The sequence below is a fragment of the Eutrema salsugineum genome, unplaced genomic scaffold (genome assembly GCF_000478725.1).
Source record: "Eutrema salsugineum unplaced genomic scaffold, Eutsalg1_0 scaffold_3, whole genome shotgun sequence".
NCBI classification, from domain to species: domain Eukaryota; kingdom Viridiplantae; phylum Streptophyta; class Magnoliopsida; order Brassicales; family Brassicaceae; genus Eutrema; species Eutrema salsugineum.
In genome coordinates this window covers 5,228,913-5,255,447 of record NW_006256756.1, presented here as the reverse complement: position 1 = coordinate 5,255,447, position 26,535 = coordinate 5,228,913, and the positions used below count along the sequence as shown (strand labels likewise).

At 38.2% G+C, this 26,535-nt stretch overlaps 1 protein-coding gene and 1 non-coding gene across 2 annotated transcripts; one reads left to right on the top strand and one right to left on the bottom strand.

Annotated features, from left to right (window-relative positions):
* Positions 1-9,858: 9,858 nt before the first annotated feature.
* On the top strand, positions 9,859-9,965 carry LOC112085747. The gene has a single exon (XR_002899046.1). It is a non-coding gene; the product is annotated as a small nucleolar RNA R71 (small nucleolar RNA).
* Positions 9,966-17,489: 7,524 nt separating this feature from the next.
* LOC112085292 lies at positions 17,490-21,282 on the bottom strand. The gene is made up of 5 exons (XM_024154496.1): positions 21,138-21,282; positions 20,720-20,910; positions 20,524-20,661; positions 19,898-20,331; positions 17,490-17,754 (listed from the first exon to the last, which is right to left on the bottom strand). Exons 1-5 carry the CDS (start codon positions 21,280-21,282, stop codon positions 17,490-17,492), a joined length of 1,173 nt encoding a protein of 390 aa, XP_024010264.1.
* Between the last annotated feature and the right edge of the window lie 5,253 nt (positions 21,283-26,535).

Genomic DNA, 26,535 nt, shown 5'->3' with positions numbered 1-26,535 from the left:
TTTTTCTATGGGTTATTAAAAGGGGAGAAATTTATTTATATATCTTTTTTAGACTTTCTGAAAAAGATGTCTCTCAAATAATATGAATGGTAACAATAAATCTCGAACCAAAAATCTCTCATTATAGTATAAAAACTTTCCGATAAATTTTGGTTTAGATTTTCTTAAAGTTTTTGGTATTTGCATAAAAATGGTTAAGAAAAAAAAATTTAAAAGCTTTTAGGATTAACATAAATCCAAATGTTTGAATTGAATTTTTATAAAGAAGAATTTCTTTATTGTAGGAAATTTAAATGTTTCTAAACTTGATTAATGAGTTTATGAAAAACAACAACCAAACACTTTTCAAAAATCTACACCAGTTCAAGAACATATAGATATCTATATACTTATTTGTGTAGTGATTTGCTGATGTGTCGCGCTCACACCAAATTTCACAGTGTTTCGCTTACGTATCAACTCCATAATGAATTTCGGCTATAAAAAAGACTGTTTAACCCTATTTTGCAATTACGTTTCATTTTTTTTATTGGTTCTTATCTAATGATGTTTAAAAAAACTTAACCCAATCTAGTCAAAATTATTTTGGTTTAATTTTTAATTTCATTGTCAATCAAACCGTTTTTCAAATTCTATATAACGAAAGTTTTAAAAAAATTACAAAAACATTTTTTATGAAAAAAATGGAATCTACATCTCTTAGTGTTTACCATTTCTTATGTTTCTGAAATTTAGAAAAAATCTAACAAAAATGTTAAAAGAAACAAAAAATTGAAACTATTTAAAAAGTAATGGAATGTTGTTTCAAAAAAAAACAAAAACTGAAATGTAAAAAAAAATTCGAACAGAAAAGTTAAAAAAAAATGAAAAAAAAAATATATCTAATTAACTAATGAAATGATGGTATATGTGATGTTTAAAACACATAAAAAAATGATCAAAATCGAATAAGTCCATACGATACTTCAAAAAATTACGTCTAAGATACATAGAACAGTGATCCAAAGATCTCAAAACTATTTAAACTAAATTATTTGGATACTACTATGTTCTTATTTACTCTCTTCTATTCTATATTGTTTTCACGATCATGTCTTCCAACATTAAAACGCAAGGAAATCTAACAAACAAATATACTCAAAAATAAAAAAAAAACAAATGAATCCAAACTACTATTAGATTTTCAAACAATAAAATGGAAATTAATCCCGCACAAGAAATGGAAAAGTTAACTAGTTACGGTTTAGTAGACGCAAGATTAAGAGCAAATCACATCAATCTTCTAATATATTGCTCAAAAAAATGTTCATAGCATTGTATATTAAGGGAAAAGCATTATTATATATAAAGCAAATTAAGTAAGAGATAGTTTTTTTTATTTAAAGAGTAAACTATGAAAGAGAGATCATCTTTAGAATTTGCGACCAAGAGTGAGCTCAAGGGACAAAGTCTTATTATTGTTGCAATCATCATTGTCGTCTTCATTATTTTCAGTTTCATACATTCCAATCTGCCAAATCCAATTATATACATTATAACATATATGTAGATTAGGGGCATTTAAACAAATTTAATAGTAATTACTTAAGAGATGAAAAATAATGTGGGGCATATGCCACACCTCTGCTCTACCTGCGTTCGTGCCTGTTAATAATATATTATATGTAAATGAAATGATCTATATCAAAAATTTTAATAAAAATTATGCATACTTGGTCATTGATAATCATGTTTGATGATTATAGCGTAAGAATTTTAAAAAGAGAGGAAACTTAAGAATTGTTAACAAAGTGACAACATACTCTTGAAGATTGAAACAGAGACTTGCAAGATACTTCATTAACCTCATTACTTGATTCTCCTTTCTCCATAATTTTTATCTGATTTCTTTATTCTTTTCTACAATAATTGATTAAAAAAGTACTATCAAATTTAAAACAAAAAATATATTATAATATATTTATATTAATTTTTTACTTCAATGTTATTTAAATGATATACAAACATTTTCTGCATAGAATTGAACATTTCTTCAAGACGTTCGTATTGACGAAAGTGTTGTTGAGTTTGCCTCAAAATCATTTGCCTTGTCAGATTTTCCCTTCGAATTGCTTGTACATCTTCTACCATAGAATATGTGAGTGTATATATTTTTGTTTCTATATAATATTTACATATAAATGCTTTTTTAAGAAAACTTCATATATTGGTCCAAACACTTTTAGAAAAAAAAATCTTCATATATTTAAAATTTTTTTATCTCTGTTAAATAGAGCACTCATAGAAAAAAAAATTTGTTTATAAAGACACTTATAGAAAATACAATAAATACATAATTATAATAAAAAAAATATATATAATACTTATTCACCTTTTTGTACTCTTCAAGCTTGTTGGTTCTATACGTCTGATGAAGGCAAAAAAGATAAAACTGGTTCAATATGTAAGCCAAAAATATTATAAAAATTTGACAAAATACAGATACGCATATATAGTGAAAAATATGTCTAAATTAAATCATGTATATATATATATATATATATATTGATAACTAAGATTTTTAGGTCTTAGATGGGTTATCAATCCCTTATGTCACTTGTAGTACAAAGGGTATCAATCCAAATGTGTGTTTGCTAGACACTAGTTTATGTGACAAGTTCTTAAGTCAAGCTGAATGAAAGATGAGTTTGGTGAAACCAGCAACAAGAAAGCATAAACAAGAAACAAACAAGCAATGATTAATGAACTAAACAAAGCAAGCAAACAAAACAAAGTGATGATGATTAAACAAATGATGAAAGATAAACCTCTAGATGTGATCATTGATTAGGGTGCTTTAGATATTGAATCATGATGCTAAGAACATAATGCAACACTTGCTACTCTTTAGTCTAGGCTTCTTAATCAGATTAATTCATTCCCATGACAATAATCCATTTGCTAATTACTTAATCAAGTCTAACAACCATTAGATATAATCAAGTAATCAACAAGCATAATGCATCAAGCCTAATAAGTGACCAAACAATCTCTCAATTAAGAAGACTGAATCTTATACAGAAAGACATAACAAGCAATCACATGATCTCAAACATTTCAACTTAGAACTCTAATCTAGACTAATCCTCTCATGAAGGCATTAATCTCTACACTAATCCACTTTCTAAGCAAATTCTCATTTGTGAAATATGAACTAATGAGCATTAAGAAATGGTTCTAATATGTCATTTATGCTTCAAACAAACATTCCCATGGCATTTAAAACATAAACCCTTAAGTTAGCTCTTTCAGGGATTTCATCAAACACTTTTGGTGCATTACCCTGATTTCACTTTCCCAAGGAAATCTGGCATTAGGAGCAGCTAACTAAGGAAATGAAATGAGAATCTAAACCCTAAACATCACAAATCAAACATCTAAGCACCCTAATCTACACACCTAGAAGTTTAAAAAGATGACTACTCACTAATCATGAAGAACACATCTAATCTTTTGCAAGAGATGATGTTAATCATGATTAGAAGTAGAAATGAGATGATGAGATGATAAGAAACAGACTTAGATTGATTAAATCCTTGAGATATCTCTTAATCAAAAACGTTTTACACTAAAAAGGAAAGAAAACTAGAGAGAAAACTAAGTAGAAGATAAGATCCCTAGGGTTTTTCTCCAAAAAGCTATATATACTAAGTGCTAATGGACCGGGTCAGCCCAGGAAAAACTGGGTCCTGACCCGGCTTTAATGGATAAAGTGGAAAGTGTGCGGGTTGGTCCAGTGTCTCCCAGGTAGCATGCGCAAGTCGCAGTAGATGAAGAACTTATCTTGTGAGACTTAAATCGCTTTGTCTTAGCCGCACACCCAAGTAGGAGTGTTTTGCGAGTCTTGCTGTGGCTTAATCTTCTTCTTCTTCAACTCGCAGGACCAAGGCGGTTTCTGGGGAATGTACACACCGTGCGGGTTGGTCTCCATTACACTCAGGTCGTAGGCTCAAGTCGGAGTAGATTGCGAGTGATCATGCGGCTTGGTTCCAGTGTCTCCCAGGTAGCATGCCCAAGTCGCAGTATTGTGGACTTAGCAATTTTCTTGCTCGGGAGCCTCAGACCTCATCCATTGATAGCTTACCCGCACTTCTCAACTCGCAGCATCAATTTCCAGGCATTCGTCTTCAGGCCTGCGAGTTAACCAAGTCGCAAGGCTTTCTCGCAGCATTCAGAGCAGCTTGGACCACTTCGCATTCCGGAGAGTGTAAATTCTAGGATACTTGTCCGAATTGAGTGATTCCAGTTGCAGAGGACAGAGGACTCATATATCTCTAACTTTGGTGAAGGCAGCGTCGGTTCTTGGGAAGTGGAAGGCTTCCTGGAGGGCTCATCTTTGAAGTGCATTTACACGATCAGAGAGAGGCGTCTAGACATGTGTCCATTCCGGAGACCGTATCTTCCTGCTAATAGCTCCGAATTGAATGATATTGGACGTTCTGAAAAGAGGACTCAAATATCTCTGATTCTCATGAAGGCCTCGTAAATCGAATCGGCTTGGAAGTGCGCCGGCCGTTGCATTCGTCGGAGCTCATCGGGTCGGTCCAAGACGGCAGCGAGACAGGAGTTTCTTCCGACGAGCTTAACGTTCTGCTCACGCGTCCGAATTCCATGATTCTACTTGCTCTAAAACCATGATCCAATCTTCTCCAACTTTGATGAAGCCCCCGACAGCTGAATCCGACCGGAAGGTTCCCCGGACAGGCGGTCATTCAGGAGTATCGGATTGCTCCGGAATGGATGCGAGAGAGGTCTGTCTTCCGGTGACCGTATCTTTCATCTCAGTGCTCCAATGGCCATGATTCAACCTGTCCTGGGTTCTTGACTCAATTATCTCCAACTTTTCTGAAGACCCTGTAAGCTGAATCGGCCGGCAAGAGCTTCCGGTGACGCGATTTTGGAAATGTATCTGCACCCGAGATTTTTGGCCGAGAGACTTGACCGCGGTACGTGTTTTTGGCCGAGAAAGCTACCCGCGGGAAGGATTTTGGCCGAGAATCTTCGGCCATCAGTACATCATTTTGCCGAGAAACCCAAAATTGCTCCTTTTCACCATTTTTGATCATTTCAACTCCATTTCTTCATCTGAATCACATCCTCCACTCCAAATAAACTCCAAAAGCACCTGTTTAACACTCCAAAACATGCAAAACTCTCTTGGACCTAATGCAATCTCCTAAGTCCTAAAACAATGCTTAAAGACCTAAAATGCATGCAAATGAGACATGATTTGGACTAGAATATGTACATTAAATGATGCAATTTATGAATATATCAACTCCCCCACACTTATCCTTTGCTTGTCCTCAAGCAAAAAGGAACAAATGAGAGGAAAAGGTTGAATGCATTGGGAGCTCATTTTTTTCTTTGAAAGAGAAAAGTGACCACTAAGAGAATTCATGTTCATGCTCAATATGCAATGCAAGACCATACTCTGATGTATCAACTCAACAGTAATCTCCACAAGTTCTCTTATTCCTCAACTCTTTGACATTCATTAAGCTCTTTACCAAGTGGATCAAATGATGCAATGTTCAAACAAGCAAAGTTTGGCTAGGGTGAGGTAATGAGACTAAAATGATCTCATCAGCGCCTGAGTGGGTTCAATGCAGCAAGGGGATCTCTCTATGAATGATCAATCTTTGGCAGAATGCTAAAGGTAAAAAGCAACCTATGCATACAAGGGCAAGGACTCATCCCACCCCACACTCTACTCAAAGCTTTCTCACTTGCTCAACCTCTCAAGAACCTCACTTTCCACACTCAATTTCCTCTCACTAGGGGACTCACTTTTCATTTTCACACTCAAGTCTTGGAGTTCAAACTTTACATAGCTCTTTTCACTTTCTTTTGTAACTTCTAGCCTCTTTTTCTTTCTTTTTAAAACATTTGAGCTCTTGGGCTTCTTTTCTTTTCCTTTCACTTAGAGGCTAGACTCTTTCTTTTCAAAACACTAGAGCTCACTTTCTTTGACTCAAAACTCCAAGACTAATTTCTTTTTTTTTTTTCTATCCCCTAGTTCTCACCACTCTCCTTTTTCCACTCATCTCTCCTTTTCCACTCACCAACAAGTATTCCCCCACACTTAGTTCTCACCAAATCTCTCAGCTCCTTGATGATGGAACTTAGCACTCAATGAGACTTGCCCTTGTCGCTCTAAACCTAACACTTTCTGCTAAGTTTGATCCAAGGTGGCCTTTCAATCACACACAAGCATTTGGCTTGAAGGAAGGATTATGGGTTCAAGGTGAGGAAAACTGATCCAGATGTGGAGTCAGCTTTGAGCTAAGGAAGAGGGTGGTAAAAACAGGATTCTAGCTCCAATATGTATATAGGTATCCACAAGCTTATTCAAACAATGCGTCACAAGATAATTTCAAGTCAAGTTCAAGGTTTTCACTTATTAGAGTTGAGTTCAATTCAAACTTGCTTCTCAGATTCAAATCATTTTAAGCCTTGCAAGCACAGAAGTCATTTCACAAGCATATTTAATCCAAATTCTCAAAGTGATGTACTCTCAAGGAAAGAACCTATCATTACTCCCATTTGCATATGATGCAACCTATATGAAAATGCAAACTAGACTCAACCTAAAATGTGAATGCAACTACATGAGCATTTTTTTGTGAAAATTTTTCAGATTTTTCCATTTTTTTTTTTGGGTTTTATATGCACTTAGATGAATGCAAAACGAGACTCAAAGTGAAAAGGAAAATAAGAGCAGAATAAACATGATTAGTAAACACAAAACCCCTCCCCCACACTTAGATAACACAGTCCCTTGTGTTATAAAAGCATGAGAAAGAGGAAAAATCAAACATGAAATGCAAAAGATAAAGAAAAATGCTAAATGCTCATTTACAAGTGTTTGGAGTGATACCTGGTGTGGTTCTTGTGCAAAAGGGGAGTGAGTATCTGCACCAGATGAGGTCAGACATCACTGGAGATGGGTTTGGCTTGGCCTGAACTCTCTTGTGCGGCATGGACTTGTCTTGGACCAACTCGCAGGCTTTGGGACATAGATACCTCGGCCACTTTTCTTTTTGGTGCGGCCTGGTCTCCCTGCTCCCAGCCAGCACGCCCAACTCAGAGTGTATTGCGGATCATCGTGCGGCTTAGTCCATTGCTTACTGAGCCGCACTCCCAGGTCGCAGAATTTGTCACTTAAACACCTCGGCCATACTTCCCATGCTGCGGCCTAGCCTCCATGCTTCCCAGGTAGCACGCCCAACTCGGAGTAATTTGCGAGTCTTCATGCGGGTTAGCTTCCTTGGGTTTTAGGTAGCAGCACCAGGTCGCAGGTTTTTGGACTTAAACACTTCGGGCCTCTTCATGGTTTTGTGCGGCTTGGTCTTCTTACACCAGGTAGCACGCCCAGGCCGGAGTAAATTGCGAGTTGGGCTGCGACCTGCGCTCTTCTTGCACCAAGCCGCACATCTAGGTAGCACTCAGGCGCCCTCCAAGCTTTTCAAACCTTAGACACTTCTCTAAGCCCTTTCACATGCTCCATTCCATTCATCACTGAGCTATGTCCTCCAGAAATCACCTAGAACCTGAGACCAACTCACAAAACTCATCAAAAGATCCTAAAACATAAAAAGAAATGAGAGAAAAGAATAAAAAGATTATATACAAGGATAAGCTTGGGGTGTCTCCCAAGAGCACTTTGTTTAAAGTCACTAAGTTTGACTTTGAAAAACCTGTTTTCAGCTGGGGTGAGATTGAGCACTGATGCTCTTCAGCACTTCAATGGTCCTGAGCAAGAAAGCTGAGTTGGTTTGCTGCCTTTGGGAACCATTAGAGCCTTGTCCTTGAGATCCCACCTTGAGACCTTTGTCCACCAGCTCTTGAATACCATCTGGGTCTTTATCAAAGATGGCCCTTGTGAGACATGCCCTCACTTCAGCAAACAGACCTGGCTTCCCATTGCAATCCAGCTTATACTTCAGAGAACCATCATCATCAACCCAAGGAGTGAGATCAAAGTCTTGAGAAGAAAGATCAGGTTTAATACTCTTGTCTTCTGATGCTGAGCCATCACTTTTGGTGTTAATCATCCTTCGATCACTAAGTGTAGGAGACCATGAGAGCAAGATGTCTTCTTCTCTTATCAATGGCTGTTCAGTCCCATACTTGTAAACAGAGTTGGTGTGAGGTTCTTTTTTAATTTCCACAGCTGAGAGAGATTGGGATCCACCTAAAATCCCAGCACTTCCTACATAGTTCATCTCAAGTACCTTAGGGGGTTCTATCTCTTGAACAACTGATCCACAAAATTCAGCTAAAGGTGGTTGAACAGGGTAAAAGGCATCTTTATCCACCTTTGTAAGCACCACTCTTTGAGTATCAAAGTCAATCATTGCACCAGTGGTGTTGAGAAATGCAGTTCCAAGCAAAAGGGGGAGCTCTTTGGTCTTCTTCATCTTCATGATGAAAAAATCAGTGGGGATCACACATTCACCAACTTGAAGTGGATAGTCTTCTAAAAATCCATATGGTTTCTTGGAGTAGGAATCACCAAAGGTGATGGAAGAGGGGTAGGACGTTATAGACTTGACCTTTAGCTTCTCCATCATATCTTTAGACATTATACTCACACTTGAGCCTGAATCACACAAAGCATTCTCAACTCTAAAGTTTCCAAGAGTGCAAGAGATGGTGAACTTCCCTGGGTTGCCTAGCTTTGGGAGGGAGGTGGGCTTCATCTGAGTTGATTCAGAGGTGGAGGCACAATCTGTTAGCTTTGCTTGACCAATTGGAAGCTCCTTTGTTTCAATAGACACTGAATCATTCCCTTGCTGAACAGAAAGAACTGAACCGGCTGCCCCCACACTTTTGCTCTCAATGTCCTCATTGAGTTCATGTAAGAAGCCCATGAAATCATCTATAATGGTGTCCTCATCCACTTGAGTGTGTGCATTCTCAGTACAAACTTGACCATAAAGGAGGTCTTCAGTCTCTTGCACAGCAGCTGAATGGTCATCATTGGAGTAGATGGCATTGCAATAATCTTTTGAGTTTTGAAGAGCTTTACCAGGAAGAGAGACTTGTGGTTCAGAAGTGCAGATGCCCTTGTTCTTTTTAATAGACTTTAGTTCAGCGCCCAGTGTTTCCAGGTCAGATACCATCTTTTGTTGTCCTAGTAAGAGCTGTTGGAGAACAACATTGAAATCAGGACTTTGTTGAACAGTTGGTGGGCCAAAACCAGGAGGTGGAGCCTTTGGCTGAAGGCTGACTTGATTTGTGAAGCTATTCCCTTGATTCTGAACCGCTGGTTGCGGAAAACCCTGTTGACCTTGGGAGTTATTTTGGTACTGATTCTGTTGAGCAAAGCTTTGAGGAGGGTATATTTGGTCTTGGGGGTTGGCAACATTGTTGCTCCTATAGGACAAGTTCTGGTGGTTGTTGAAGTTGTTGTAACCATTGAACTTGTTTTGATTCCCATTGAACTTGTTTTGATTCCCAATGAAGTGCAACTCCTCTTGAGTGAGACCCTCTTCATTGATATTTGTGAAGCATCTCTTCTCCTCACTCACATAGTGTATAGGCTTTTGAGTGGCAGCTAGGGCTTTGTCAAGCTTTATATTCAACACTTTAAACTTCTCTTCCAGCCCTTGGTGTCTACCAGAATCTTCTCCTCTATAGCTTCTATCATAATCTTCCCCATAAGTGTCTTGGCTCATGGCTAAGTTCTCAACAAGTTCCATAGCTGCATTGATTTCTTTTGCCAAGAAATTTCCATTTGATGCTGTGTCCAACTGAATCATGATCTTAGGAACAGCTCCTGTATACAAAGTGCTAAGGAGGGAGGCTTCTGAAAAGCCATGATGTGGACACTTACTTGTGTAGCTTCTAAACCTGTCCAAAGCTTCTCCAAAGGTCTCATTAGAATGTTGTGTGAAGCTGGAAATCTGGTTCCTTAGCTTTGCAGTCCTTGAGCTTGAGAAGAACTTGGATAGAAAGGCAATCTTGCATTGCTCCCATGTGTGGATGGATCCTCTTGGGAGGTTCTTTTCCCACTGATGTGCCTTATCTCCAAGGCTGAATGGGAACAATCTCAGTTTGAAGCTGTCTTCAGATACCCCATTGATCTTAGTGAGATCACAAACTCTGTTAAACTGATCCAGATGCTCCAAGGGATCCTCCATACGTAAGCCATGGAACTTCTGATTCTGAACCATATTGATACAAGAGGCCTTCACCTCAAAGTTGTTGTTTTGGACAGGAGGTGGCCTGATTCCTGCTCCATACTGGTGTGCATAAGCTCGGTCATTCTCACCAACAAAGACTGGTTGGGGCTGATGACGTATGGGTGGGTTTAGGTGGGGCTGTGGTGGATTAACCTGAGGTCGGTCTTGGTTCTGGTTACCCTGAGCGTGTCCCTGATGGACCTGAGCCTGTTGAGCCTGAATTCCAATCCCATTACCAGCTCTTTGACCTTGATCAGCTTCGTGAGCCTGATGCTCATTCCCAACTTGCTGATTCATTCCTAACCTCTCCAAGTGAACAGCTCTTTCTCTTTGTCTTCTGGCTTGGCTTCTTGTGATCATAAACCTGAGAACAAAGACAGAACTTAAAAGGTGATCAGTAAAACAAAAGAAACTTGATCTCAAAAACTATCAGAGACTAATGCTAACAATCCCCAAACAATATGGCAACAGCGCCAATTGATAACTAAGATTTTTAGGTCTTAGATGGGTTATCAATCCCTTATGTCATTTGTAGTACAAAGGGTATCAATCCAAATGTGTGTTTGCTAGACACTAGTTTATGTGACAAGTTCTTAAGTCAAGCTGAATGAAAGATGAGTTTGGTGAAACCAGCAACAAGAAAGCATAAACAAGAAACAAACAAGCAATGATTAATGAACTAAACAAAGCAAGCAAACAAAACAAAGTGATGATGATTAAACAAATGATGAAAGATAAACCTCTAGATGTGATCATTGATTAGGGTGCTTTAGATATTGAATCATGATGCTAAGAACATAATGCAACACTTGCTACTCTTTAGTCTAGGCTTCTTAATCAGATTAATTCATTCCCATGACAATAATCCATTTGCTAATTACTTAATCAAGTCTAACAACCATTAGATATAATCAAGTAATCAACAAGCATAATGCATCAAGCATAATAAGTGACCAAACAATCTCTCAACCAAGAAGACTGAATCTTATACAGATAGACATAACAAGCAATCACATGATCTCAAACATTTCAACTTAGAACTCTAATCTAGACTAATCCTCTCATGAAGGCATTAATCTCTACACTAATCCACTTTCAAACCAAATTCTCATTTGTGAAATATGAACTAATGAGCATTAAGAAATGGTTCTAATATGTCATTTATGCTTCAAACAAACATTCCCATGGAATTTAAAACATAAACCCTTAAGTTAGCTCTTTCAGGCATTTCATCAAACACTTTTGGTGCATTACCCTGATTTCACTTTCCCAAGGAAATCTGGCATTAGGAGCAGCTAACTAAGGAAATGAAATGAGAATCTAAACCCTAAACATCACAAATCAAACATCTAAGCACCCTAATCTACACACCTAGAAGTTTAAAAAGATGACTACTCACTAATCATGAAGAACACATCTAATCTTTTGCAAGAGATGATGTTAATCATGATTAGAAGTAGAAATGAGATGATGAGATGATAAGAAACAGACTTAGATTGATTAAATACTTGAGATATCTCTTAATAAAAAAACGTTTTACACTAAAAAGGAAAGAAAACTAGAGAGAAAACTAAGTAGAAGATAAGATCCCTAGGGTTTTTCTCCAAAAAACTATATATACTAAGTGCTAATGGACCGGGTCAGCCCAGGACAAACTGGGTCCTGACCCGGCTTTAATGGATAAAGTGGAAAGTGTGCGGGTTGGTCCAGTGTCTCCCAGGTAGCATGCCCAAGTCGCAGTAGATGAAGAACTTATCTTGTGAGACTTAAATCGCTTTGTCTTAGCCGCACGCCCAAGTAGAAGTGTTTTGCGAGTCTTGCTGCGGCTTAATCTTTTTCCTCCTCAACTCGCAGGACCAAGGCGGTTTCTGGGGAATGTACAAACCGTGCGGGTTGGTCTCCATTAACCTCAGGTCGCAGGCTCAAGTCGGAGTAGATTGCGAGTGATCATGCGGCTTGGTTCCAGTGTCTCCCAGGTAGCATGCCCAAGTCGCAATATTGTGGACTCAGCAATTTTCTTGCTCGGGAGCCTCAGACCTCATCCATTGATAGCTTACCCGCACTTCTCAACTTGCAGCATCAATTTCCAGGTATTCGTCTTCAGGCCTGCGAGTTAACCAAGTCGCAAGGCTTTCTCGCAGCATTCAGAGCAGCTAGGACCACTTCGTATTCCGGAGAGTGTAACTTCTAAGATACTTGTCCGGATTGAGTGATTCCAGTTGCAGAGGACAGCGGACGCATATATCTCTAACTTTTGTGAAGGAAGCTTTGGTGCTTGGGAAGTGTAAGGCTTCCTGGAGGGCTCATCTTTGCAATGCATTTACACGATCAGAGAGAGACGTCTAGACATGTGTCCATTCCGGAGACCGTATCTTTCTGCTCATAGCTCCGAATTGAATGATCTTGGACGTTCTGAAAACAGGACTTAAATATCTCTGATTCGCATGAAGGCCTCGTAAATCGAATCGGCCTGGAAGTGCGCCGTCCGTCGCATTCGTCGGAGCTCATCGGGTCGGTCCAAGACGGCAGCGAGACAGGAGTTTCTTCCGACGAGCTTAACGTTCTGCTCACGCGTCCAAATTCCATGATTCCACTTGCTCCGGAACCATGATCCAATCTTCTCCAACTTTGATGAAGCCCCTGACAACTGAATCCGACCGGAAGGTTCCCCGGACAGGCGGTCATTCAGGAGTATCGGATTGCTCCGGAATGGATGCGAGAGAGGTCTGTCTTCCGATGACCGTATCTTTCAGCTCAGTGCTCCAATTGCCCTGATTCAACCTGTCCTGGGTTCTTGACTCAGTTATCTCCATCGTTTCTGAAGACCCTGTAAGCTGAATCGGCCGGCAAGAGCTTCCGGTGACGCGATTTCGGAAATGTATCTGCACCCGAGATTTTTGGCCGAGAGACTTGACCGCGGTACGTGTTTTTGGCCGAGAAAGCTACCCGCGGGAAGGATTTTGGCCGAGAATCTTCGGCCATCAGTACATCATTTTGCCGAGAAACCCAAAATTGCTCCTTTTCACCATTTTTGATAAGTTCAACTCCATTTCTTCATCTAAATCACATCCTCCACTCCAAATAAACTCCAAAAGCACCTGTTTAACACTCCAAAACATGCAAAACTCTCTTGGACCTAATGCAATCTCCTAAGTCCTAAAACAATGCTTAAAGACCTAAAATGCATGCAAATGAGACATGATTTGGACTAGAATATGTACATTAAATGATGCAATTTATGAATATATCATATATATATTTTCAGACCTGGAGATAGCTCTTCACATGTGATATAGTGAGTCCTCCTATATTCATTACCTCCAAAATTCTTTTAGGAGTTGCTTCTGCATTTACGATGATTAATACAAGTTGAATTTAAATTAAAATAAAATAATGTTTAGCCCAAAACTCTAGATCTAGGATTGTTATGTGGCTCTTATATATAAAAAACATTATCCACCTAATTTTTCCAATCCCCGGATTTAATGATAGAGCAAAGGATAGTAACCGATAGGATTTGTGATTTCGATTGTTTAGTATGCGAATGCCCAAACGAAATACACGATCTTGAGTTCGTTGAGAACCGATGTTCTAGCCGAAAGCAAGAGGTTTAAGAGAGCAAAGTGCTTCTTAGATTAATAATTCAATAAGTCGTATTCTCACAAGTTGAGATATCGACTATACTTATAGTAAAGCAAAACCCTAAAGCAATTAAGAAAAGGAATAAATCAAAGTTTATCTAAAGAAAGGAAAAGATTTAAAGAAAAGGAATGTAACTAAAAACCAAAGCCAAAACAGAAAAGGAATGACGTAGATACGCTGCATCATTTAACAAATATGATGATATCACACAAAACAAAAACAGAGAATATAGAGAGAATTGTCTAATCGGAAAATTGAAAAGGATATGTATCTAATGATAAATTGAAAACAACATTTGATAATTCCGGTAGCAATCTGTTTAATGATTTTCCTGATTTTATTTTGGAAAATCATACAAAACTAGAAAAAAAACTTACGATAAATTCCACCAAGCTGTTCAACCGCATAAACAAAGCAGATGCGATGATTGGCATTCCATCGCATTCGATCCATTTTTGACCTATTATAAATTCTAACAATCGAGATTTTTATCAATAAAATTCCTGAACTTTACAGTTTTTTTGTTTTTAGTTATAAAAATTCTCATCATGAGTGTTCAATTTATAATAGTTGTAGAAAAAAGTTAAATTGATGATTAGATGACATAATAATCTCAGAAAACAAAACGTCAAATCAAAAAACAACACGTGTCCATTTATAATCTTTTTTATCATCTCGATATACTTAAACCGTTTAGAAGTTATCTATATAATATTCGCGCTTTTAATTGGACTATGTGATGCTGTGGACTCAATTTTCTCATATTTCAACGTGTTGAATAAAGAATGATTTGCAAGAATAGCATCTTCTCAAGACCGAATTAGGTAATTAGCAACCAAAATCAATCAATTCAATCCATAGCAATAGTCAACTAAAAAATGGTAGAAAATTACAGTAAACCCCTTGCTCCTTTCTCTCCAACGTTGCTTTTTCTGACACAATACATAAATTTCAATTCTTAGATAATTCACAACACTAGCATCTATTTTATACAATGGCATTCATACGTTAGCCTTTACTTTCGACAATGACATTCATAACTTTTATAATCATCGATAATCGTGTATCATACTAGGTTAATTTTGAGGGACCTCTTCTTTGATCAAATAAATAGCCAGTCAACAATTTTATAGACCGCCCCTTCTCATTTCGGAGGTGAAAAAAGGTTTGTCTACTTCCTAGTATAAATTTTGCCTATCTTGAGATTGTATTACTTGTTCTATTTAGTAACTGTACAAAACTATCGAGATACAGATGGTTGGAAGACAGAATGTTTTCCTCGTGATTGGAGAATAGTTTGAAGGGTGCGATGGTGTGTGGACTTCTCTGGCTGAAAAAAAGGAACACCATAGGTGCTTTCCTAAGCGCAAGAATGACGTATTCGGAGGTGGTGCAAGTCGTAAAAGAGAAAATGGAAATAGCAGAAGACGTGGTCATTGCTCTCACAAACATGCTAATGGATAATGGAAAAGACACACCATCAGTTTCTATTCGCTGCGACGAGGATGTTTTACTTTTGGCGGAAATGCGGTCTGAGATAGACCAACTAAACCTATGCGTAATGGTGGACGAATATGTGACTGAGAATGTCTCTCAGAGGGTGAAGAAGACAACTCTGAATGTGGCTGATCATTTGAATGAGACGGCTCTGGTGTTTCTTCCAAACTCAGAAGACGATGACGCAGACGATGATGGTAAGTTTTGTAAAGTATTCATATTCCATAACTAGTAGTCGATTACTAATGAATATGATTATCTAAGTAGCATATACGGTTATTTGGTAAACATATATGGTTATAAAGTAGTCTACTTCATGATGTGAAATTTGTAAACGGGTTAGTAATGTTTATCTAAGTGAAACATGATTATCTGAGTAATATATGTAGGACCAAAATAAATCGAACACTAAGAAATAGCGATTGAAATACGAGATCAAATAAAACGTTAAGGCAAAGAGAAACGAGTGGAGGCGAGACTATGATCTCTTTCCTTAAATCTTTGAATCGCCCGTAGTGCGACGGGTTTTTGTGATCCAAGAGTCACAGGATACAACCAAACTTATCTGTTTTCAACAGCACTAAGAAATACGGATCTAAACGAACTAGTTCTACTATACTCTCGGAAGAGGACTAAAATAAAGAAAGAGAGGGTGAGAGACTGTTGCAAAAATTTCAGAGAAGAAAATGTGAGGTGTGTAGTATGAAAAATGAGAGAAGAGGTCGTGTATATATAGCGGAGGAAGAGACTTGAGCAGTCTCCAAAAATCCCAAAAAATCCGCAAGTCAAACACGAATCTCGGCCATAAATTTAGCGTAGTCAAAGGCGAAAAATCAGCAATCTGTGATTAATAACAATCTGTTAAGTTTTTGTGGGGATAATGAATATCCAATATTCTTTTGACTGAATCAAAAACATATGAAGAAAGTCAACCTAAAAACATTGACCAAACGCTCATAAAAATATACCGCCTTGGGCCCGAAGGCCCATTCGACCAACACGACCTGCGCCCGCGCCCGGCCTGGCTAGGCGGCAGCGGCGCGCGCGTGGGGCTTCCTCTTTTCTCTCACATGTTATTCAAACATGTATGAAACGACTCTTAATATATACTAGAGCTTTCCCCAATAATCCATCGATGTGGGACAACACCACTTACACACTCACTTCATTTCCTCTTCACCCTTACTGGGCTTTAATAATTTCGGCCCAACAGTCCCCCACATGAAGAGAAATGACTCTAAACATATGAAGACTCAACTGACTCGATAAAACTTAATTCGACTAGACTAGACACGACTCTGACTAGACTAGACAGACTTCCGAGAGTATGCGAAAATGCAAATGTATCTGAGAGGTAGCATTTTTCAGCTTTGAACCCATCATTTTTAATATTTGTCGGGTTTACTCGGCCAGGACATGTACATGATGTCTTGAACCACCCATACTTTGATGTAAACCGAGACAACAGTGATCGCACAGCAACATTTTCTCGTAGAACTTGAGGTCTCTATTGTGATCATTTTGGCCTTGAACATTCCTGGTTTCATGAGTGAACTTGGAGAATATAGCCTTCCTTTCATTGTCCTAGAAATGGCCCCATTTCACACTCATTAGGTGATCTGCCATTAGTTTTGTTTTTAAGAAGTAACCTGTAGTACTTTACGAATATCTCAAAACTATGGAATCATTAAAAGCTACAGCTTAACCTTAACACTCACAGGTAGCACTGTTTATCATCTTAGGAACTGGGAACAAGCATAGTTTCACAGTGCTCACTTCTGAATCCGCTTGATTTCGTTTTCCCTTTGAACCTAGATCTTGGGATCTCCAGTCACATAGGTAGGGTTACCATCAGGCGTCACTTTTATCTATAGGCTTTAAACCCACTCCTCTTGATGATTTAACAACTTGATCTCGCGCCATACTTTTTGTAAACGAGTCTGCTAGATTTTCAGCTGATTTGATGTAGTCTAACTTGAGTACACCAGTCGAGATCAAATGTCTAACGGTTTTATGGCGTCTTCTAATATGACGAGATTTACCATTATATAGCTTATTCAGTGCCCGAGATATAGCCGACTGACTATCACAGTGTACACGTAATGCGGACATTGGCTTTTTTCACAGCGGGATATCTTCCAAAAAATTCTGAAGCCGCTCTGCTTCCTCTGCGGCTTTGTCTCGTACTATAAACTCAGATTCCATGGTTGATCTGGCCAACAGAGTCTGTTTGGAAGATTTCCAGGATACTGCTGCACCACCAAGTTTAAAGACATATGCACTTGTTGATTTCGAATTCTTAGAATCTGAAACACAGTTGGCATCACTATAGCCTTCTAAGACTGCTGCTTCTTTACCGTAGTGCAACCCATAACTTTTGGTGTATCTAAGATAATTCAATACTCTAGTTATGGCCTTCCAGTGATTATGACATGGATTACTTGTATAGCGACTAAGTACATTTACTGAGTGCGCTAAATTGGGTCTCGTACAGTTTGTTAAGTACATAAGACTTCTGATCACCCTTGCATATTCCACCTGTGACACTGGTTCACCTGAATTTTTTGTCAAGTATTTTTTTCAGCATAATGTTCTTGGGACAAGATTATTCCATCCGAGTGTCTTATAATTCTAATTCCTAGAATCACATCAACTAATCCCATGTCCTTCATATCAAATTTGCTACTTATCAAATTTTTAGTTCGATTGATCATGTCTTTATTGCTCCCAATAATGAGCATGTCATCAACGTATAAGCAAAGCAAAACATACCCATGAGGAGTAATTTGATGTATATACATTTATCACATTCGTTAATGGTGAAACCATTTGACATCATTACATTGTCAAATTTTTCATGCCATTGTTTTGGACCTTGTTTAAGTCCATACAATGATTTAACAAGTGTACAAACTTTGTTTTCTTGTCCTGGGACAACAAACCCTTCAGGTTGTTTCATGTAAATTTCCTCTTCTAAATCACCATTTAGAAATGCGGTTTTCACATCCATTTGATGCATTTCTAGATCTATCAGTGCTGAAATTCCAATCAGCATTCTGATTGAAGTTATTCTCGTTACCGGAGAATATGTGTCAAATAAATCTAGACCTTCTTTTTGTCGAAATCCTTGCACTACAAGCCTAGCCTTGTACTTGTCTATCGATCCATCGGTTTTCAACTTTGTTTTGAAAATCCATATACACCCTAGAGCTTTCAACCATTGTGGTAGATCGGTTATCTCATAAGTGTGATTCTGTCTAATTAAGTCCATCTCACTTTGACAGCTTCCTTCCAAAAAGACGACCATCTAGCGTTGACATTGCTTCTGTGAATGTTCTTGGTTCATTTTCAGCTAGGAAAACTACTAAGAACTCAGAACCAAATGTTTTTTCCTTACGAGTTCTTTTACTCCGTCTAGGTTCTTCTTCTTTTTCCTCGTCATTAATAGCAGTGCCCAAAGTGCTTGCTCCATTTCCAGAAGTAAAGGCATCTCGTTGATCACGAGATCGTTTATTTCTTTCTCTATCCTTGCATGGAAACACATTTTCAAAAAATGAAGCATTTCTTGACTCCATTATTGTATTCACATGAATATCTGGTATATCTGATTTATGTACCAGAAATCGATAGGCACTACTATTATGAGCATATCCGATGAAAATGCAGTCTACCGTTTTAGGTCCAATTGTGACCTTTTTCGGAGGTGGTGCTGCAACTTTTGCTAGACACCCCCACACTTTTAAGTTTTTATACGAAGGTAATCTTCCCTTCCAAAGTTCGTACGGGGTTTTTCCCGTAACTTTATCAGTATTTTGTTGAGGATATAATTTGTGGTAAGCAAAGCTTCCCCCTACATGTTATGGGGTAACCCAGATTCCTGCAACATTGCATTCATCATTTCTTTTAGAGTTCTATTTTTTCGTTCTGCAACTCCGTTGGACTCTGGTGAATAAGGAGCGGTAGTTTGATGAATAATGCCATGTTCCCTACAGAACGCATTAAAAGGTTCATCATATTCTCCTCCTCTATCACTTCGAACTATTTTAATAGTTTTATTAAGTTGGTTTTCCACTTCTTACTTATATTGTTTGAATTTCTCCAAAGCTTCATTTTTACTGCTTAGTAGATATACATAACAATATCTTGTGCAATCATCTATGAAGGTTACAAAATACTTCTTCCCACCTCTACTTTGCACATATTTTAAGTCATATAAATCAGTGTGAATTAAACTTAGAGGTTCAGTTGTTCTTTCCACGTTAGGTGATGGTGTTTTACTGAGTTCAGCTTGAACACAAATATCACATTTGTCTTTACTTATTTTGTGTTTAGGAATCATATTCATGTTCATCAATCTACTCATAGTTTTGAAGTTAACATGTCCTAAACGTTCATGCCATAAAGTAAAAAACTCAGACATATAAGCAACTGGTTTCTTATTCTCATTCATTTTCGAGGTGGAAGCCTCGGTTACAACATCGCTGCGAACAGCTTCAACACACTTCTTAAAAAGACCATCAGTAACAAACCTTTTCCCCATATACATCCCATTCTTGGATAGCACCAGCTTATCCGCCTCTAACTTATTGGTAAATCCATGCTTACTCATGAGAGATCCAGAGATCAAATTCTTGCGCATGTCCGACACATGGACCACATGTGTTAGGGTGAGCTCACGTACAGAGGTAAGCTTCAGAACAACTTTCCCATAACCTTCAATCTTTGATGTCACAGAGTTTCCCATAAATAGCTTCTCATAACTCTTGTTCTTGGTGTAGGCAGAGAACATTGACCTGTCCAAGCAAATGTGCCTGGTTGCACCAGTATCGAACCACCAAGCCTTGGGATGGCTTTTAGCAACATTTGCTTCAGTGATCATCGCACACATGTCTGGATAGGCGAGATTAGCTTCATGTTTCTTTGGAGCCTTTTTGCTGCGGCACTCAAAGGATTTGTGGCCTGTCTTGCCACAATTGTGACATGTTCCAGCGAACTTTTGTGAGCTTTCAATACCACCAAATTTCTTCTTTTTGATCTTCTGTGAGTTCTGTGGTGGTACTTTGCCCTTTCATTTGTCTTGGCGTCCTTTGTTCTGGCGCCCTTTGTGTTGGTGTTCCACAACATTCGTATTGGGTTAGTAAATTTCCACACCTACTCCGAGGTTCTTTCGGTTTGTTGACTCCATATGGAGCTTCATGGTTAGCTCTTCTAGACTCATCCACTTCTTCTTCAGCTTCAGATAGTTTTTGAAGACCGTCCAATGAGGTGGAAGCTTCTCAATGATGCATGCGACCTGATTGGTCTCACACAGCCTCATCCCCTCAGCATGGATCATTGAGAAGAGTTTGTACCTTTCCCACTTGATCCATTATTGGTCTGGAATCCACCATTTTGTAATTTAGAAATTTTGCCACAGCGTATTTCTGAGATCCAGCATCTTCCGTGCGATACTTTTTGTCTAGAGAATCCCATAGTTCTTTAGACGTCTCAACATTGCTATACACCTTGAATAGTGCATCAGCAAGACGACACTGAATGTATCCTTTGCACAAGAAGTCTCCGTGTTCCCATGCTAACTAGCTCGCAAGTGCATAAGAATCATCATTATCTGATGAGAGAATAGGTTTCTCTTCACAGGTGTACTTCTCCAGCTTAAGTATGGCCAGATAGAAGAATATCTTCTTCTGCCACATCTTAAAGTTGCTGCCATCGAACTTGTCGGGAAGGACAGCTACTGTAGTTACCGCTGGCATCTGAACCAATTGATACTGTCCAGTAACCGCAGTTTGGACATAGCAGAGATCGGAGGTGGAATAACCACATTCACTGGTGGGAAAGTCCCAAACTGGATCTGTTCAGTCCCAACAGTGGTAGTCTGATCAACTGAGGAGACATTTAGAGTTTCGTTTTCCATTTCTGAAAAGAAACACATTCCGCAGATTAGAAACGATTTTAAGAAGTATACAAAGTACAATCCGCAGATATAATATGTATACTCAGCAGAATTTTCAGAATAAAAACGAGTTTAAAAGAATACAATTATAAATATTATATGTATAATATTTCTAAAATCCAACTCAAATCGCTATCAAATAAGGTCGATAAGCACCACAACCATGCAATTTTTTATTTTAAACCTCCAATGAGAGTTTGATCACAGGTGGGTGACGATTAGAGATGGAGAGTAATAAAATAAAAAATAACGTTTGAAGAAAATACTCGTAATCAATCCATTCAATGTTTATATAACAAGAACGTATTCAAAGAGTTAAGAATGTAGGACCAAAATAAATCAAACACTACAAAATAGCGATTGAAATACGAGATTAAATAAAACGTTAAGGTAAAGAGAAACGAGTGGAGGCGAGACTATGATCTCTTTCCTTAACTCTTTGAATCGCCCGTCGTGCGACGAGTTTTTGTGATCCAAGAGTCGGAGGATATATACAACCAAACTTATCCGTTTTGAACAGCACTAAGAGACACGTATCTAAACGAACTAGTTCTACTATACTCTTGGCAGAGAACTTACGAAAAATAAAGAAAGAGAGGGAGAGAGACTGTTGCAAAAATTTCAGAGAAGAAAATGAGAGGTGTGTAGTATGAAAAATGAAAGAAGAGGTCGTGTATATATAGCGGAGGAAGAGACTTGAGCAATCTCCAAAAATTCCAAAAAATCCGCCAGTAAAACACGAATCTCGGCCATAAATTTAGCGTAGTCAAAGGCGAAATATCAGCAATATGTGATTAATCACAATCTGTTACGTTTTTGTGGGGATAATGAATATCCAATAGTCTTTTGACTGAATCAAAAACATATGCAGAAAGTCAACTTAAAAACGTTGACCAAACGCTCATAAAAATATGGCCCAAAAAGAATACCCGCCTTAGGCCCGAAGGCCCATTCGACCAACACGACCCGCACTCGCACCCAGCCCGGCTCGGCCCGGCTTGGCTTGGCGGCGGCGGCGGCTCGCGTGTGGGGCTTCCTCTTTTCTCTCACATGTTATTCAAACATGTATGAAACAACTCTTAATATATACTAGAGCTTTTCCCAATAATCCATCAATGTGGGACAACACCACTTACACACTCACTTCATTTCCTCTTCACCCTTACTAGGCTTTAATAATTTCGGCCCAACAACATATATGGTTATTTGGTACTCACATGTGGTGATAAAGAACTACTTCATGATGTGGAATTTGTAAATGGTTTAGTAATATTTGACTACTTCATTTATAAGAGTTAACGATTGTGCAGTCATACTCATCTACCTTTTTATGTTGTTTCATATTAGTTGAAGGAATTTATGTTAGAAAGGTAGACTAAATTGAGATAGTTATTTATCTTGAAAAATAGTTATTTCTTGTTCAAATATTTCTGTGCTGTGTAGAAGGGTGTGAGAAGCTGGATGAGTTGGTTGTAATCTGTCTTGAAGGTGAGGAGGTTGAGTTTGACCAATGTGATGATGAATTTTCTGAAAACAACGATGAAGCCTTGCATAATTTTGCAGTGGATGAAACAATTAGAAAAGACAGTGATATCTGTAAATGTTAACGGAAAGGGAAGGCTAAAGAAAACCGTTACGAATCCGGCTTCGTAGCGGATGGTGAAGGCCTAGAGAGAGAGGTGAATGTAGTCATTCTTCGGTTAGGTTTAGTTGGGCAGCGGAGACGATGAATAGTGTTTTCACTGAAACCGAAGAGACCCTGGCCATGTTCCGAAGGGATGTTCTGCCAGTAGTGGATGAAATTCCAGAAGATGGTACGTAATTGAATATATATGTAGTCCGTTATGTGCATAGTTGTCTATTTTTCAAATATAACTTAAGCCGACTACCTCCATTTACATGAATAAACAGTGATTTGAGAGATGTTCACTATGGGGGAGATGAGATTTTTGTAGCCCAGATATTCAGAAGCAAAGTGAAGTGCAAAATCGGAATGACAATTCATGCAATCAATCGCATATTCAACAACTTCAAGACTACTTGTTCAACCATGAGATACATAGAGTTTGTTTGCGTTAATCCAACGTGTTCTTAGCGCGTATACGCTTCCTGCATGGATGCAAATGGAAACTTCCAGATTAAAAGGCGAACCTGGAACACGCATGCCCGACTGACGATCGCCAACAATACCACAAGCAAGCAACTACGCAGGTTATTGGGGAGCTAATACAAAAAAAAATTTATGGTAGGGCAAAAAGGACCAGATCTAATTGAGATTCAACGGATCATGCTTCAGGAGTTCCAGGTGAATATTTCCTATTGGAAGGCATGGAGATGCAGGGAAGTTGCACTTGAGAAGGTTTTGGATCAGTGTCTGACAGTTATCCATTGCTGCCGTCTTATCTGGAAAATCTACAAAGCTCTAACCCTTGAACTCTTTGCAAAGCACAGTTTGTGGTGGAAAAAAAATGGTTGTTAGAGTTCAAGTATCTATTCATCTCGTATGCTTCCTCACTTGCTAGATTGAGGTACTTAAGACCCGTGGTTTTGATTGATGGTACACATCTTGTTGGGTGATATGGTGGCTGCCTTATAATTTATATGTGCAACTGCTTGATGTGGGTGCAGTGGGAAACTACAAGCTTTATCCTAAACAAGCTGCAAATTCACAGCAAACGCAGCAGTACTTAGGGATCGGATTCACATGGATTTTTGTGTTGAGTATTTCTAACTGATGCTAAAAACATTTGTAGACCTAATCAGATTAAAAGGGGTTTTGTGTGTCACTAATTCTACTAAACTAAGCAAGAAATAAAAAAAAACCCAAAAGAAAAAGGTTGTCCAACAATAGATTAAAGGCGCTGGGTATTAGGGTTTATCTCTAGGTTTTATGATCTATAACATATGGAATTTAGAAAAGGATATTCTATGATTCTGGAACTACAATAGACACAGGTAAGAATAGCCAACTGTCGTTACCCTAATCATCTAATCACTCAAACTCGACAAGTAGCTTTTGTCTCTTGCCACAAGAGAGATCATGCATTAACTAAACAGAATTCATCTCGGCTCACGTCCCCTCTGTAGGTAGCTTTCGTCTCCTATGATGGTCATGTCCATAAGATCCAGATCAGGCAATCTGATACATCACTGTCGTGGCTCTGATTAAACCTTAGATTAAATGCTAGGTAATCAATCCAGCATACAACATTAGGATCAGGATGAAGGAGAGAATCATTTTTTAAAATAAAATCCTTAATCTAAAAAACCTAGATGTTTTCGATCATGGGATCCCTTTTGATGGCCCTTTACCCAACAAGGCAACTACTCATACATAGCTGAGCTTAACATCATCATTGGTTTTGAAATAGAAAAATCAGTAAAGTAAAAAGATAAAGGATGAAGAAAACCTTCTCTTATTGAAGACAGAGTTGGCGAGAAAGCCTTCTACAATTGTATTAAAGTAAACCCTAAAACCCAAAACCCAAAAATGAGTACTCTATCTAAAGCATGAAAGAGACTAAGTTGTAAATACCTAAAGACAATGTATTTATAGTCTCTCCTCTTCTCTGAGCGTCTAGGGTTTGTAGAATAAGTGAAGGAAGTGACTTAAGCCTTGAGTTAGGTTTCTGAGGCTCGGAAATGAGTCCACCGCAGGTGAGGATGTTGCAGCCGCGGTGTAAGAGGCTTCAGCCGCGGGTGGGAGCTACTTCACCTTCCGGACTGTGTTGCTTCACCTTTAGTGCATTGATAATATCTGGAGATCTAACCGTTGAATTGATTTCATTGTTAATTGCATTGGAAAACTAGTTGTCTCCTCTATAATGTCTCTAAATTTAGGGATGATCAGATGATGAGAAGGTCTTCATTGGTCGCCAAACTTCGGACGACCTGAATTTATTCAAAAAACTAATTTTGCTCTAAAATGCACTCCATAAATCCAAGTTTCCTGAAAAGTCTTTAAAACTCCAAAACATAGAAATCACTTATAAGCAATTGAAAATAGAGTTAAAACACCTGCATAAGACATTAAAAGTGATCTATAAAAATGGTAAAATCCGGTGTTATCACTGCTCAAGATGAGAACTTCCAAATCTTCCCAATTGCTCATGCCATTGTAGACAGCGATAAAGACGCATCTTATGAATGGTTTTTAAATGTCTGAAAAATTAATTCCAGATGACAGGGTGGTTATGTGTATTTCAGACAGACACTCAAGCATTTACTCGGGTCTGCGAAAGGTTAGGCGTAGTCAACTATATGTAATAGTAGTTAAGTTAAAATTAGTTGACTACTGTCTGTGGTTGACTATTACTAGTTGTTTTCTGATTGCAGGTATATCCTTTTGTCGGGCATGGTGCTTGTCTATTTCATCTTGCAAGGAACATAACAACAAGGTTTAAAGAGAGTCAATAGTTGTCACTTATGGTCCGAGCAGCAAAAGCTTACACTATGATGGAGTACCCAGATTTTTACAGAGTTGCAAAGCATCAGCACCAGTTGCGCCAAGTATCTGCTTGATTTGGGATTCCCACACTGGATAAGGGCTTATTGCATGGGCGGACGGTACAGCCTCATGACTACAGACATTGCTGGGTCTTTAAATAAAGTCTTGAAAGAATGTAGGAAGTTTCCAATAATATTAATGCTTGAAGCCATTAGGATGAGTCTTGTCAGTTGGTTTGTAAGGAGGAGAGTTGCAAACTCATCTGACGACCAATCAGTCACTCCGAAAGTCTGAGAAATTCTAGATGATAACTTCTATGGGAGCACAAAGATGAAGATAAAAAGCACAAATATCTTACTTAGCATTGTTAATATATGAATATCGGATACTCGCTTATGTTTACTGTTACCTTCAGTACCCATAATTGTTTAAAGCGTTCATATAGTCATACTAGTATACCTTGTTAGACCATCTCCAATGGTCCCTCATTTTGAGGGAAAACATCAAATTATGAGGGAAACTCTTCTCCAATGGTACATCATTTTGAGGGAAAAAATGAGTTTATGAACAGTATTACATCAAATTTGAGAGAACACTTTTCATCCCCTCATTTCAATTTTTAGCTTTGTTTATTTGCAAAATGATCTTTATAGTTTTACATATATCTCATATATATCTAAACAAAGTTTTAAACTTTTATTTACTATACAAATATAATATTATTGTTTTTAAAACATAATAATAAATAAATATTAATTAACTTTATA

Coding starts and splice junctions, on each gene's coding strand:
- LOC112085292 (XM_024154496.1), bottom strand. CDS start 21,282: ATGGAAAACGAAACTCTAAATGTCTCCTCAGTTGATCAGACTACCACT. Junction 20,911..21,137: donor CAAACTGCGGTTACTGGACA/GTATCAATTGGT, acceptor TCTTGTGCAAAG/GATACATTCAGTGTCGTCTT. Junction 20,332..20,523: donor CAAACCGAAAGAACCTCGGA/GTAGGTGTGGAA, acceptor AATTGTGGCAAG/ACAGGCCACAAATCCTTTGA.